Source organism: Medicago sativa, chromosome 6 (genome assembly GCF_051527215.1).
Source record: "Medicago sativa cultivar Bolivia chromosome 6, Bolivia_mono, whole genome shotgun sequence".
NCBI lineage: Eukaryota > Viridiplantae > Streptophyta > Magnoliopsida > Fabales > Fabaceae > Medicago > Medicago sativa.
In genome coordinates this window covers 18,376,611-18,390,558 of record NC_140754.1, presented here as the reverse complement: position 1 = coordinate 18,390,558, position 13,948 = coordinate 18,376,611, and the positions used below count along the sequence as shown (strand labels likewise).

The 13,948-nt window shown below is 33.3% G+C and overlaps 2 protein-coding genes across 2 annotated transcripts; both read left to right on the top strand.

Moving 5' to 3' along the window:
- The first annotated feature begins 468 nt into the window (after nucleotides 1-468).
- On the top strand, nucleotides 469-5,247 carry LOC146913406 (ATPase family AAA domain-containing protein FIGL1-like). The gene is made up of 11 exons (XM_085719541.1): nucleotides 469-839; nucleotides 1,604-1,960; nucleotides 2,590-2,717; nucleotides 2,816-2,934; nucleotides 3,018-3,110; nucleotides 3,258-3,359; nucleotides 3,481-3,586; nucleotides 4,265-4,348; nucleotides 4,422-4,517; nucleotides 4,628-4,755; nucleotides 4,854-5,247. The coding sequence occupies exons 1-11, from the start codon at nucleotides 583-585 to the stop codon at nucleotides 4,953-4,955; spliced, it is 1,572 nt and encodes a 523-aa protein (XP_085575667.1). The 5' UTR covers nucleotides 469-582; the 3' UTR covers nucleotides 4,956-5,247.
- Nucleotides 5,248-11,507: 6,260 nt separating this feature from the next.
- Nucleotides 11,508-13,947, top strand: LOC146913405 (uncharacterized). Its single transcript, XM_085716563.1, has 6 exons — nucleotides 11,508-11,598; nucleotides 11,784-11,907; nucleotides 12,236-12,316; nucleotides 12,487-12,585; nucleotides 13,497-13,593; nucleotides 13,690-13,947. Exons 1-5 carry the CDS (start codon nucleotides 11,582-11,584, stop codon nucleotides 13,566-13,568), a joined length of 393 nt encoding a protein of 130 aa, XP_085572689.1. The 5' UTR covers nucleotides 11,508-11,581; the 3' UTR covers nucleotides 13,569-13,593; nucleotides 13,690-13,947.
- Nucleotide 13,948: the final 1 nt, after the last annotated feature.

Sequence of the window (13,948 nt, the reverse complement as noted above, 5' to 3'; positions counted from 1 at the left end):
ACAAATCAAACTAACCATGATTATCTAAATTTGTATGTTTTAATGACACCAAACAACGATCTTTATTATAGAAAAAGTTGTTGTTTAAGGATATAATTGGGATATAATGAAAAAGTAAGTATAAATATGTTTGTTACATTTTTTAAATGATAAAGAAAAAACTGAATATTTGTTCTTTCTATAATTAATTGAATTTAATAATACAAAATAAATATAAATAATTATATAAAATAGAAATTAAATCTAATTTTAATATATGTATTGAAACCATTTTTGGTAATTACACATTCAAAATCAATTTTGATTTGAATTATCATAACTTTAAGAATTGATATGAATCACTTTTATTTTAAGGTATCCAAACATAAATAAATTTATGTTCAATCAACTTTTAACCAAAATCAATTTATGTTTAATTCAATTTTGATCAAAATCAATTCTCAAAATCAACTACAATTAACTATAAAACCCTAGCCTCCCCACCAATCTTCCTCACTCTTTCTCTCTCTCTCGTCACTCCCAATTTCAGTTCAAGAAATCAAACAAGGGAAACCCTAACCCTAATTCTCTCACACTTTCTTCATGGCTCCGCTCTCACAAGAAACCATAGCAAGACTAAAAGAATACAACGTCTATTCTCCACTCATATTCAAGACTGAACATCAAGCCACTTTGATTCTACAACGTCTTGATAAATGTCGAGATCTTAACAATAATCATGTAGGAGCAACGTTGAATAATACTCTCCAACAACAACAACTAAGAGAAACGTTGAATACTTTGCAACAACAAGTCCAACTCAGACAACAGCAACAATTCCAACTCGGACAGCAGAAACGGTATGTTTCAGATATTATTATATATCAATGCATCAGTTTTGGTATTTGTGCTCATATATATTTTCTACTCATTAGGGTTTTAGTCCTTTGGTTTCTATTCAAGGAAATATTAGTCTTGTTATATAGTTATTGAGGTATTGTTCTTGATCGTTTGAAGCAACTTTTAAAAAACGGTATGTTACCACAGGGTGGGAGCCAAAAATTTAGTTTAGGGGCACCAAGTTGAAAGTATAATTTAGTGAAGAATAAATAAAGTTTCGAATACGCAATCAATTTATACATGTATTTAAGAAATTATAACATATATTCAAAATTATAAGAAATTTTGAGGATATATAAAAGTTGAGTATCCGGTGGTTTTGTCACAGAATGACGAGACTTAAACGATATTTGAATAGCACAAAAAGAAAATATAAAACAACGAAAATGCAAACTTAGGAGGACGGGATCGGTGAATCGTTGGTAGTGGCTGAGGCCTGAGGGTGCATAAACAAAATAGAGATTCGATATTTCTAAGAGAAATTGTAATGAGGAATCATAAATTGGAATTCTAGTTAAGGATTAAGACTCTTCTATCAATTTTAGAAAAAACTCTACTTTGTTTTTCGATGTTAAAGATTTTAGTTAATAATTAGTGCAATGAAGCCTAGAAAGTTAGGTGTTTATTTCAATGTATATCATTAGTAACTGTCTGCATCTGATTGAACTTCTCTATTATTGTAGATGACTTATTCATTTTATTATTTTCATTTACCTTTGAACAGTCTTAACAGTATAGTTGCACAAAAGGATGGGAAGAAAATAAAGAATGAAGCTGAAGTAATTGCACCTGTCGTACCACAATACATCAACAAGCTCTACGGTGTCCCCGCTTTTGTCCCCCCTATTAACAACAATGTGAGCAAGATCGGAAATAATGCACCTATTAACAACAATGTGAGCAATATTGGAAATAATGCACCCATTAACTCCAATGTAAGCAAGATTGGAAATGGCGCACCTATTAACAACAATGTGAGCAAGATTGGAAATAGTGCACCTATTAACAACAATTGGAGCAATACTGGAAATTATTCTTCCCAATATACTAACATATGGGATAGAGCTACAAATAATAAATGGTCAGTTCTGAGATCTTCATATCAGTTTTTATGTTCTTAATTCTAACTTTGTATCTGCACTATTTCTCAAATTTATTCTCTTTGTACTTTCCGAAAGTACAAAAGAAAAATGTCTCAAATTTTATTGTAGATGCTACAAGAAAATTAGTTCTTTCCTAGGAAACTAAATTCCTTGCAAAACAAACACGTTTACGGGGAAATATTCCTCGCAAACTACGTGTTAGAAAAAGCTTGGTTGAATGGTGATTATCGGCGAAATTGATGGTGTTTACCAAGGAAAGTTTCCTTGGAAACGACATGGCAGGTTTATGTTGGCTAGGCACAGAATTTAAAGGTGTTTATCAAAGAAGTTTTCCTCGGAAAAAATTTGACTATACTTGATCAAAATAGCTGTTGCAGGACATGGTGTGTAAGGGTGTTTACCTAGAGATTTTTCGATCTTACAAACTACTGGGAATCAACCCTAACTTAAATTACAAATTAAAGTTAAACTTGTAATGTCTTTATACGACTAGTGTTTTTGGCTTTCCCTGCTTCAAATCCTTCTTTATTCCCGATAAGTTGATCTCATGATTGATGATTGGTTTGATAATACACACACTCTTCCTAATTGCTTGATATTCTTGTAGTGTGGATGAGCTGCGTGGTCCTGATGGTCAACTTCCTGAGAAGTTGAGGAATGTAACACCTCGCCACATTGAACATGTCAGTAATGAGATTATGATTAAAAATCCCAATGTCCACTGGGATGATATTGGTAATACAAATAGTTGTTCATCTTTCTGCTTTGTTAATCAAATTAGCAGTTCTTATGAAAACTAGTTATCCTCATTCAATGTTTAATGACATTTTTAGCTGGATTGACCCATGCCAAAAAATGTGTCAATGAGATGGCCGTATATCCTCTGCGACGTCCTGACTTATTTATGGGCTGCCGTTCTCCTGGGAAAGGTCTGCTGCTATTCGGTCCACCAGTAAGTGCAAACTTCTCTTACTGATTTTGTAAATTTCAAAGACTCTTCTCTTTCATTTGTCTTATATACTCCTAATACTATAGGGAACTGGTAAAACAATGATTGGAAAAGCCATAGCTGGGGAGGCAAAGGCTGCCTTCTTTTACATATCTGCAAGCTCGGTATCTAGCAAATGGGTATGTTTTGATATGCTTTAGCTTTAACCGTTTATTTAACGGTTTGTTGATATATTTCTCTTAAAACATCATATTCCGTTATCTAGGATGAGTTTCTGCACTCTTTCTCAACTCATGAACTGATATTTGTACTGATGATAATTACAGTATGGTGAAGGTGAAAAGCTAGTAAGAGCTCTCTTTGGAGTGGCCAGTTGTCGTCAGCCAGCAGTAATTTTTGTTGATGAAATAGATTCGCTCTTGGGTCAGGTATGCTAATGTCATGGCCAATAAAGGCACCAGTTAATATTTATTGCTTTAATAGGTTCTTGTTCGACTTATTGAGCATGAAATTTTATCTTATTTATTTAATACATGTAACTTGTTGCAGCGCATGTCAAACGGTAATGAGCATGAAGCAACTAGACGTATCAAGACACAGTTTCTTATTGAAATGGAAGGCTTTGACGGTGGTGATGAGCAAGTCTTGGTTATCGGTAATTGTTGAGCAACACACTCAATTTCTTTTTACTTTTCTTTCTAATATACTTAATTTTCATCTCACTAACTGTCGCCTTTGTTCAGTAAAAAAAAAAAATGTCTCCTTTTATTCTAAATTATTTATGATTTTATCATTCCAAAATATGGGTAGATACTATACTAGACAATGATGGCTTTTATTCTAAATTATTTATGATTTTATCATTCCAAAATGTGATTCAATATTCACTCTAGTGTACTTCTGTTTTTGGTTTTGTTTGTGTTTTCAATTTAGGTAAACTAGCCTATGTTTATTTTCATGTGTTTTTGTCTTATGCAAGATGATTTATTAAGGACCATCTCTACACATTATGATTGTAATAATGGTAACATCCTGATAAGGACTTGGGTATCATCGAGTTCCCGAGTCCCACATTCAGTAATATGTGATGTTTGGTTTATTTTTCTCCCTTGATAGCTAGCCTCTAAGGGCTTGATTACTTATCACATGTTTGCATCTTATAGGTATTGTCTCTTCGGTCTACTCTTTACAATGGAATTAATCGACAAATCATTTTATTAATCAAACCAAGATTTTTTTTCCTAGCTTCTCAATTTGATGATATTAAGCCTATCTCGTAGAAGCTAGTGTTGTCGTTACTATTTGTTATAAAATTTTGGTAAAATTTATGCAGGTGCAACAAATCGTCCCCAAGATCTTGATGAAGCAGCACGAAGGAGACTTACTAAACGACTATACATTCCTCTACCATCGTCAGGTGATAATCATGATTCTCGATTTTTCTACAAACCCTTCATAGCACGATCTAACTTATTTGTTTGGTCTTTTAGAGGCAAGAGCTTGGATTGTACGTAACCTTTTAGAGAAGGATGGATTATTCAAGCTATCAGATGAGGAAATGGAGATTATATGCAACTTAACAGAAGGTATTGACACTATTCCTATTAATTACAGTATCTTCTGCATAGCACTTTGTTTTTCTAACTTTTTCATGGTTTCTAGTGATTTACTTTTTACTTGGTAACTTTCTTTTTAGGTTATTCAGGATCAGACATGAAAAACTTGGTAAAGGATGCTTCTATGGGTCCATTGAGAGAGGCAATGGAACAAGGTATAGATATTATGGAGTTGAAAAAGGAGGATATGAGGCCAGTAACTCTTCAGGTATGCAAAAGGGTGTACATGAATGTAAAACGTAGAAATTTCAAAAATATTTCTCAAATTGATTATTAATTTTAAAATGATTTCTTCATTTTGTGTAGGACTTCAAGAATTCCCTGCAAGAGATAAGGCCTTCTGTTTCACCTAATGAACTTGGCACTTTTGAGCAATGGAACAAGCAATTTGGAACCCTAGCAGTTTAGAGGATGTCCTTTCATTGTATGGAGATAAAAAGTATCATATACTCACCTAGATGGGAATGATACCTTTTTTGGCATTGTTTTACTCGCGGACTTCGTCATTGGCTTTCAAGATACTTGTTATTTCGCTCTGCATTCTTTTTTCCTTCACCATCTTTTATCCCTATACAGTGACTAGTTCTCTTTGAATCTTTTTTATACTTTTGAATAACACCAAAAAGTTGTAAACTTAGCTTTGAATCTAAAGTGTAGTCTCTTTAAAATCCAATTTTCCCAACCAAATTTGTGTTTTCAATCTCTCATTAGATTCTAAAAGTATATAACTTCAATGATTTAGTCTAATTGTAAAAAGATGGATCTCGAATATGGAGGTTCTGTGTTCGAGCTTCGCTGCTCTTTAAGCCATAAGTTTTTCCCTACCCACCTCTTGGATTGTGACACCAACTCCTTACCCTATTTTTTCTTATAAAAGAAGTACATACTTGTTTTATTTTTAAAGCACTGAATAAATAAAATTCATTTACTAAAGACAACCAAGAAGTTAAATTCATCTAAAATCTGTCAAAGCAGGAGAAAATAATGTCTTTAGCAAACAATAGTTTTTTTTTTTTTGACAGCAAACAATAGCTAAAATTAAGAAAATAATTCAACTTCTTACCCACCCTCCCCCAGAGCTCAGTTTCTTCAATAATAATGGATTGGTTCAAAATCTGAATCTAAAAAAAAATTAAAAAATGATAAAATTAATAATATAAGAAAATAGGAACCACAATCAGAGGAAAAGCATGACAACAAAATCCATATCTGTGGGTACCCATTCGAACCAAACCCAATTTGACACGTATTCCCTGTTTTGACTGTGTTTGGGTTGGGTTTGAGTTTTCCCTGATTTCAAAACATGGAAACGGGACATGTAACAGGGATATAGGTGCCCACCCCGAACTCGTACCCTAACACGTCCCAAATGTAGAAAATCAATTTATTACCCCTTTTATATAAATAGAAATCCAAACCCTTAATCATTTCACTCACACAGTCAGAGTCTTGGTCTTTCAGATGACACTCACTTATCATATTTCTCTCTTTTCTCCTTCAATATCTCGCACTCTCGACCTCTCTCTTCTCCATCGCCATAGTCATCGATCATCATCATCTCTTTGCTAGATAATGCATTACAACATTGCGCTCGGGGATGAAAAATACTTTTATTTTATTAAAAAAATATCCACCGCGGGGATGGGGCGGACCCATCGAAGATGGGGATGAGATTCGATTTCTCATCCTCGTTGGATATATATAGGGTAACAGGTAAGTATATGAGAGTAGGGTATATGGACGGGGAAGGTAAAATTTGTCCCCATCCTGCCCCATTGCAAATGAGTTTGATAATGTTTTTTCTTTCTTCTTTTGTTTCTTTAAATATTTTCATGTTCGTATTCATTTTAGGTTCATTTTTTGTCATCAAATTTATAGAAATGGAAGAGGATATAAGATGAGAGAAAGGGAATATGACCTATGTAAATAACATTTTTTTTACTAAAAATAAATAATATTCATTTATTTATAGTGATAGAGTATATCAATACAATACAAATTCGCTAAAAATAAAAAAGTAAGTCCGCAAACAAACTCATAAGAACATCAAAGTTAGCAGAAAACGAAAAAGTATATTAGATTACAAATATGACTATATTCAAGTGTCTAGAATTCGCATGCATCCTTTGGATCTTTAACTTTGACAGCACCAATATCATTGGTTGGAGATAAACTTGATCAAAGTTGATCTAACAATTTAAACCAAACAAACATCGTAACACAAGACGTGAAAACAAAACTATGTCATACAGAGACGACGAAAAAACAACGTCGACAATGAAATCACTAAAGAAAAAACAAATATACGTGAGAATCGCTTATTTACAAAAGAAGACAAAACGTTATTTTGGATAAAAATAATTGATCCTAAATCAGCCTCAAGGGTCGTAACTCGTAAGTGGAGGCTGAGAGAGAGTTAAAATTCTTATATTAAATTAGTAGTAGATTTTTTTCTTGTTTCTGACCATAGTTTTTTTTTTGTTACAATCTGAAAACAAGTAGTACAAGGAATTTTCGTGAGAAAAAGTAACAAAAGGAGATGAAATAAATACAAAAGTAGATTCCTTCAAAAAAAAAAATACAAAAGTAGATCTCTCTCTAGTCGCATTTATAAAAAAATAAATACGAGGATCACAAGTTTCTTATTTCATTGCTACCTTCATCCCTCCAAATATCTGTTCAAAAAATCAAAACAGTAAAACCCTAATTCTCTCACATTTTCAACATGGCTCAACAGCTCTCACTGGTAACCCTAGCAACGATAAAAGCACCCACATTTATCCATCCGCGTCCGCATTCCCGACTGAAATTTATGCAAATTCGATGCTTCAATTCCTTGAAAAATATCCCACCGGTGATCCATATCAACCAAGACTTGAATAATGATAGGAATTCTATACTGCAACAAGAAGTCCAACTCAGGAAGCCGATAATGCCCGTTTCTCAAGATGAATATTTGCGGTATGTTTGAGATATTATTATCATTGCAACAGCTTTTTGACCTTATATTTAAGGTATTGGTCTCATATTTTATACTCATTAGGGTTTTATACGGCAAATTTACATTCGTCGTCCCTTAACTTACTTTTAGATATTCATGTCCTCTTTTATCTTCGTTATTTTTTTCACGTCATTTAATTTCTTTGCATATCGATTTTCAAGCATCAATTTTTGTCACTTTAGTTTGTTTGCATATGGATTTTCAAACATCAAATCTAAAATTCATATGAAAACAAGAGTGAAAGGTCATATATTTGAACGCTAAGAGCTCATATCAATTTAAAATAATAGATTTAAATATTGAGAATTAATATGTAGATTGATCAAAATGAGGGAATTGACGTTAAAAAACAAAAAGGTCAAAATCGTTACTTGAAATTAATTAAGTTAAGAGACGACGAAAGTAATTCTTATGGTTTATACTCAAGGAAATATTAGTCCTATAATTATTGAGATATTATACTTTACTAAGAGTGGTTAGTGAAACCTGTTTTGAGTCGGTAGTGATTTATGGTTGTCTGAGCAGAGCAAGTCTGTGATTGGTTGGTGGAGTTGTCCGTCTCCTCTTGCTTCGCCGAGTTTGCTTGTATTTGTCTCTTACTTTGGTTGGTTTCGGTCTCTTTCGATGGAGTCTAGATTTCATCCATTTACCCAACATTCATTTATTGTCCATTTACGAGAGATAGACACAAGTGGAGATTAGTGGGACCAATTTTAATAAGTGGATCTCACTGATGGGTCCTACTAATCTCCTACTTGTGTCTAAATGGACAATATATTTGCTATTCAACAAAAAAAAATATGAAGTTGAAAATATAGGCCATTGCAATTGTTTATTTTAACATATATCATTTGTAATTGTATGCATCTTATAGGTGACAGGCTTGCGGTGCAAACATATATGAGATGTTTTGTTCTATCATATGATGCTTTTCACTCTATTTCTTTTACACTCTACTTTTTGCATGAACTTTAAAGTGTAAAAAAAAAAAAAAATAAAAGGATGAGGATGGGAGATGGAAGATGAAATGCTCATGATGTATGAAATACAATAGAGGAAATTGTTAGTAATATAAGGCATAGAGAGATAGAGATATGGGCAAGTAAGATGGCACTAACAAAGTGGCAAAACTTAGCAAAACAAGTAGTAAAATATGCCTAAAAATTCACCACAATAATAAGGCAAACACATGACTTATAATTCTCACATCATGACCACTTTACAAAGTATTTTAGTTCAGTTCTAACACAAGAATTATGAGGCAATGTCATGCCAAGCCTTATAGCACACTTTAAGCATATTTTACACTTTATTTTCACAAGAAATCTCTCATTACTTGCAAGACAAGAAACTCATAATTGGACACACAAAACTAAAAGAAAAACAAGCACATATCCAGAGATAAACACATCACAAAGTCACATATCAAGTATCAATATCACATAACAAGGTATCATGGTCAAAACATAGCAAGGTTTCACAAAAATTAACAAGAAAAGCAAACAAGTAACAAGAATTAATACACCTATTTTTTGTCAAATTTTATCATGCAAAAACACCATAAAACACTAAAGAAAATACCAAGAACTCATGGAAATTTATTTGGAATTTTTCGCACAAAATTTTGACACGCAGGAGGTGTAAGGAGCAAAGTCCAGGGGTGTACCTAGCAAGAAATCCACAACAAACGAAAAACACAGGCCCAACCCAACCCTGTATGGATCCTGGATCTTCAGGAAGTTTCAGGGACCGTTGGATTGATCCAGATGGATCAACCCTAGATCCAACGGTCAGGGAAGCGAACCAGTTGAACCAGACCGGTCCAAAGGCTTATATAAAGGCCAGGTGACCGGTCCAATTCATTTTCCACTTCCCTTTCTCTCTCTACGTTGCAAGCTCTCTCCCTTCTCTCTAGACTTTTGGTCATCTTCTCCGGCGGGTTTCACCGCCGCCGGTGAAGATTCCGGTACCGGAAACCTAACTAACACTCAAACACACCAAAACTCTTCGATCTAAAGCTTTTCACCGTTTATTTTTCAATCTAAACACGAATCAAGCATCAGAAATCACAAAAGAAACCTAGATCTATGCAGATCGAAGTTTGAATTTTTCAGTTTTAGGTCTTTCAAATCTCTTCGTACTTTTTGAAACGAGGCTCTAATTTATGCTGTTTTCTTTGCTGATGATGAATTTGAACTCGATTTGGTAAAATGAACGGTGAATTTTTGCAGATCTAGATTTTTAGGGTTTGGTTTCGAAATTTTTTTTAGTTTTTTGGAAACTCTTGGAACGAAACCCTAAACCGAACCACTTTACTCACTTATGATGATTATAAGCCTCGTTTCAAGAAATAAACGGTGAATCTTTGAAGATTCACATCTTTTAGGGTTTCGTTTCAAAATCCTTCGAATCTTTTTCGAAGTTCTTCTTCAATTCACCGTTTATTTGTGTTCGTTGAGCTTCGTTGAGCTTTTTGCAATGAAAAAACGAAGAGGTTTTTGATGAATACCTGAATTAAGATGGAGGTTCGAACAAAGATCCTTAAGAAAGCTTTCTGGTAAGTTGAAAACCGAAAATAAATCGGTATTCTCTTCTTCTTCTTCACTGATTCGAAGCCTACTTCGATTCCTCTTCTTCTCACTATTACGTCTCTGTGATCGTTTGAGTTTGTCACCTTCGTGATGAATTCAAACTTGAGTTGCAGAGCCTTTTGATTCGATGATGATGAATTCGCAAGAAATCTCTGAGAATCACACTATTTTGTTGAATTTTCGTTCAATTGAAACGGTTAGGGTTTACGTGTTCTTGAGTTCTGGAGAATTGGGGAAAAAACGGTTATGGTTTGATCTTTTTGGAAAGAGAGAGGGAAGGTTGAACTGTGTTTGTGATGTGGCGTGTTGTGATTGATTTTCTTCTGCATTGAATGATGTGGCCTTTATATAGGCTGACATGTGGACTCTGAGCCACTTAGGACCTGCCACGTGTTATGGAATGATGACCTGGACAAAAACTTGGACAAAATGAATTAAGGACTGACCTGCAATTTTTAAGACTTTGGGACCAGACTGCAATTTTGATAATTTGGACTAATATGCAATTTTAAGACTTAAGTGGACTGAAATGTAATTTGACCAAAAAGACTTAAGAAGTTTGACCTGAAAAAAAAATTCGAATCAAAAAAGGATCTAAAAGAAAATAAAGTGACTCAAGGGACTAAAATGCAATTTTTGGAAACCTTAGGACTAAAATGAAAAGAAAAGTTAATAAAATTGAATAAAAAACGTAATTTGGAATAAACGTAAAGTGAAACCAATAAAAAACACAAGACGGACTAAAATGAACCAACTACTCTAAATGAGGTACTTTAAAGTAACCTCTCTCTGCCGAAATTTTGTGTGAAAAGACCAAAATGCCCCTGGGGCTAAAACGACTAAAAATGACTCAGATGCAAATTTTAAAATGGATTTTTTTAACAGGGAATTGAAGCAAGAGCTTATACAAGCAAAGTTAAAAGACTCAGAGACAATTTTTAGAATTCAAACAGGGTTTTAACACATGAAAAGACTAAAATGCCCCTAGGGGCTAAACTGACTCAAAATGACTTCAAATGCAATCTTTGAAATGGATTTTGACATAGAATTGAAATAAAGACTTATTCAAACCAATTGAAAAGACTCAAACAATTTCTAAAGGATTAAAGGAAATTTTAACATAGGAAATGACTAAAATACCCTTCTATGTGAATTCTGTAAGTAACATTGAAATAAAATGCAGAGAAAGATGCAATTGATCAGAGACAGTTCAAATGACTTGAAGTGCAAGAAAAGACGAATTGAGTTAGTAATTTTAGGTCCAAAATTAGGGTATAACAGCTGGGAGTTCGCATAAGGATTACTACCATTTGTTTTGTTGCCATTTTTTATTACAAAATTTTAACATTATTTGCTATTTCCAGAAGGACGACCTGAGGGCTGTGGTCAACTATCTGCAGACAGATGAAAATGTGTCCCTCATTGGCTTATGGGGACGCTCAATGGGCGCTGTGACTAGGTTAGTTTTTGTTACCAACTTTTTCTAAACATTCCCAAACAAACACATTCTTCTCATTAGAATTGTACTACTCACGGGCTTTTTTGTCTTAAAAATCAATTTATAAACTCCCTGATTGTGCAGCAATTCAATATTACCGTTCATATGAGTTTTGTTCTTGCTTCTGATGATGTCATTCCTTGCGGCCTTATGTATGGTGCTGAGGATCCTTCAATTGCAGGGATGGTTTTAGACAGTCCATTCTCTGATTTGGTGTATTTGATGATGGAACTTGTAGATACATACAGATTTCGTCTTCCAAAATTCACTGTGAGTGAATTCTATTTTATGCTAGGAACTTTTGAATATTTGTAGTTTGCAACATATAAATATATTTAGGCATTACTGCACTTTTTAACTTTGAACTCTTTTTTCAAAAATGAAATGAAATAACTTTGAACTCTTGGCTAACATCTGATTTCATTGACCTTGTTTATCTTATTAGAATATATTCTCATTGCCCTATGATCTCCCCATTTATTATTAAATAAATAATATGAACAAGAAATGAAGCTCAATTGCTTAAAATCTGGTTAAAGACCATGTACTCATGGGCTCATTGCATAACTGCTCGGTAATTTTATCTCCCATGTTACAGGTGAAGCATGCAATTCAATACATGCGGAGAACAATCCAAAAGAAGGCAAAATTTGATATAATGGACTTGAACACCATTAAGGTTATTTTTTTCCTTTTGATTTTTTCCCTACAGAAGTTTGTTTCGTGAAAAAGGAAAATTTCTAGAGTTTTGATGCATAAACATCCATGTTAAGAAGGAATAAATCTGTATGTTGGCTTTCACACGTTTAAAACCTTCATGTATTCATTCATTATTTGTTTGCATTGCAGGCAGCCAAATCTTGTTATGTTCCTGCTCTACTAGGGCATGGCATTGATGATGATTTCATACGTCCTCAACACTCAGATCGCATACACGAGGCTTACAAGGTATATATGTCTCTAAGAGCTATTTATTCCTTTTATTTTTCATATTTAACTGATTGCCAAGGATGCTAGTCTATTAATTTCTGTTTGTAGGTTGTTTGTCATGTGATTATGTGCATATTTGTTTGAGTTAGAGATTTTGAAAATGGTTTTTGCCAATACTTTGGTGTGGATAGATCCCTAGCTCAAAAGCAAACAAACTATTTGTGTCAAATTCATATGATCCTTTTCTCTTCCATTTATTTCATTTTATATTTTGATGTCTTCTCTCTTCAACCTCTACTGGTTTATAATTTTACCTCTTTGCTACATTGCATTTCTTTGATTTATTAAAAGCCGAGAAGGCAATTTTGGTAGGGTATGTGAATTTTCTATCTCAATTTTGATCGTAAGTTGCACAATGCATCTAGCTATATATTATTCATCTGATTATTCTGGTTTTTACATTTACAGGCCAATGCAATGATATGGCTATAATATTTTAAATTGTAAGGTCGATGATAAATATATTCAACTGATCTCTATATATGAAACTGTTATCATCTATCCTGCGTTCTTTCCCTGCGATAATGCGATAATGCTGGTAATACAGTTGTTCATGTAATACTATATAATCTTTGTTCCAGTTACATATCATTATTGGAAAAATATAATAATCCAAGACAAACATGAAATTATTACATTGAAATTGAGAAAACCTTTTCATTGAATCAATGTTCCTTAAAATTCCTTTTCTTCGAGTCCATACATATAGTCAACTACACAAGGAAAAATATGGTTAGATTGCTTCTTTGCTGATCCACTTTTATGCATTTTAGTTTCTTTCTTTAATTGACTGCAATTCTTAAAGCCGACACCATCTATAATTTGTCATGACCATTGAAATGATGGCCCTTTCATCATATGAATCTCAGGTAAGAATGGCAATTGATAAGTTTGGTGCTGCTATAGTTCGAAATTCATTGTATGATCCAAAACGGGTCTGAGCATGTCCTTAGTAGTTATACAAAGGTAATGTAATCTGACAAAAAATTCCTATTTTCATGTCCTGTAACTATATTCTTTCTTTTATTTTTATCATGATTCTCAAATAGTCTGTGCTTACAGGTTGTTAGCATTGAATGCAGCCATTGAGGGTTAAGGATTGGGACAGGGCATTGGTGGAATTCACTGCTGCAATGCTTCTGGACTACATACTTTATCTTTTGCAATTGTTTTGAATGTCCACCTGTTACACTATTGTTTTGGTTTTGAATGTTTAAACCATGTACTGTATCTATTAATTTGATTGTTACTCATGAAAGAATTATATGAATGAGATTTACATATTTTTGTATTTTAAGTAAGTATTTATTAATATATTTAT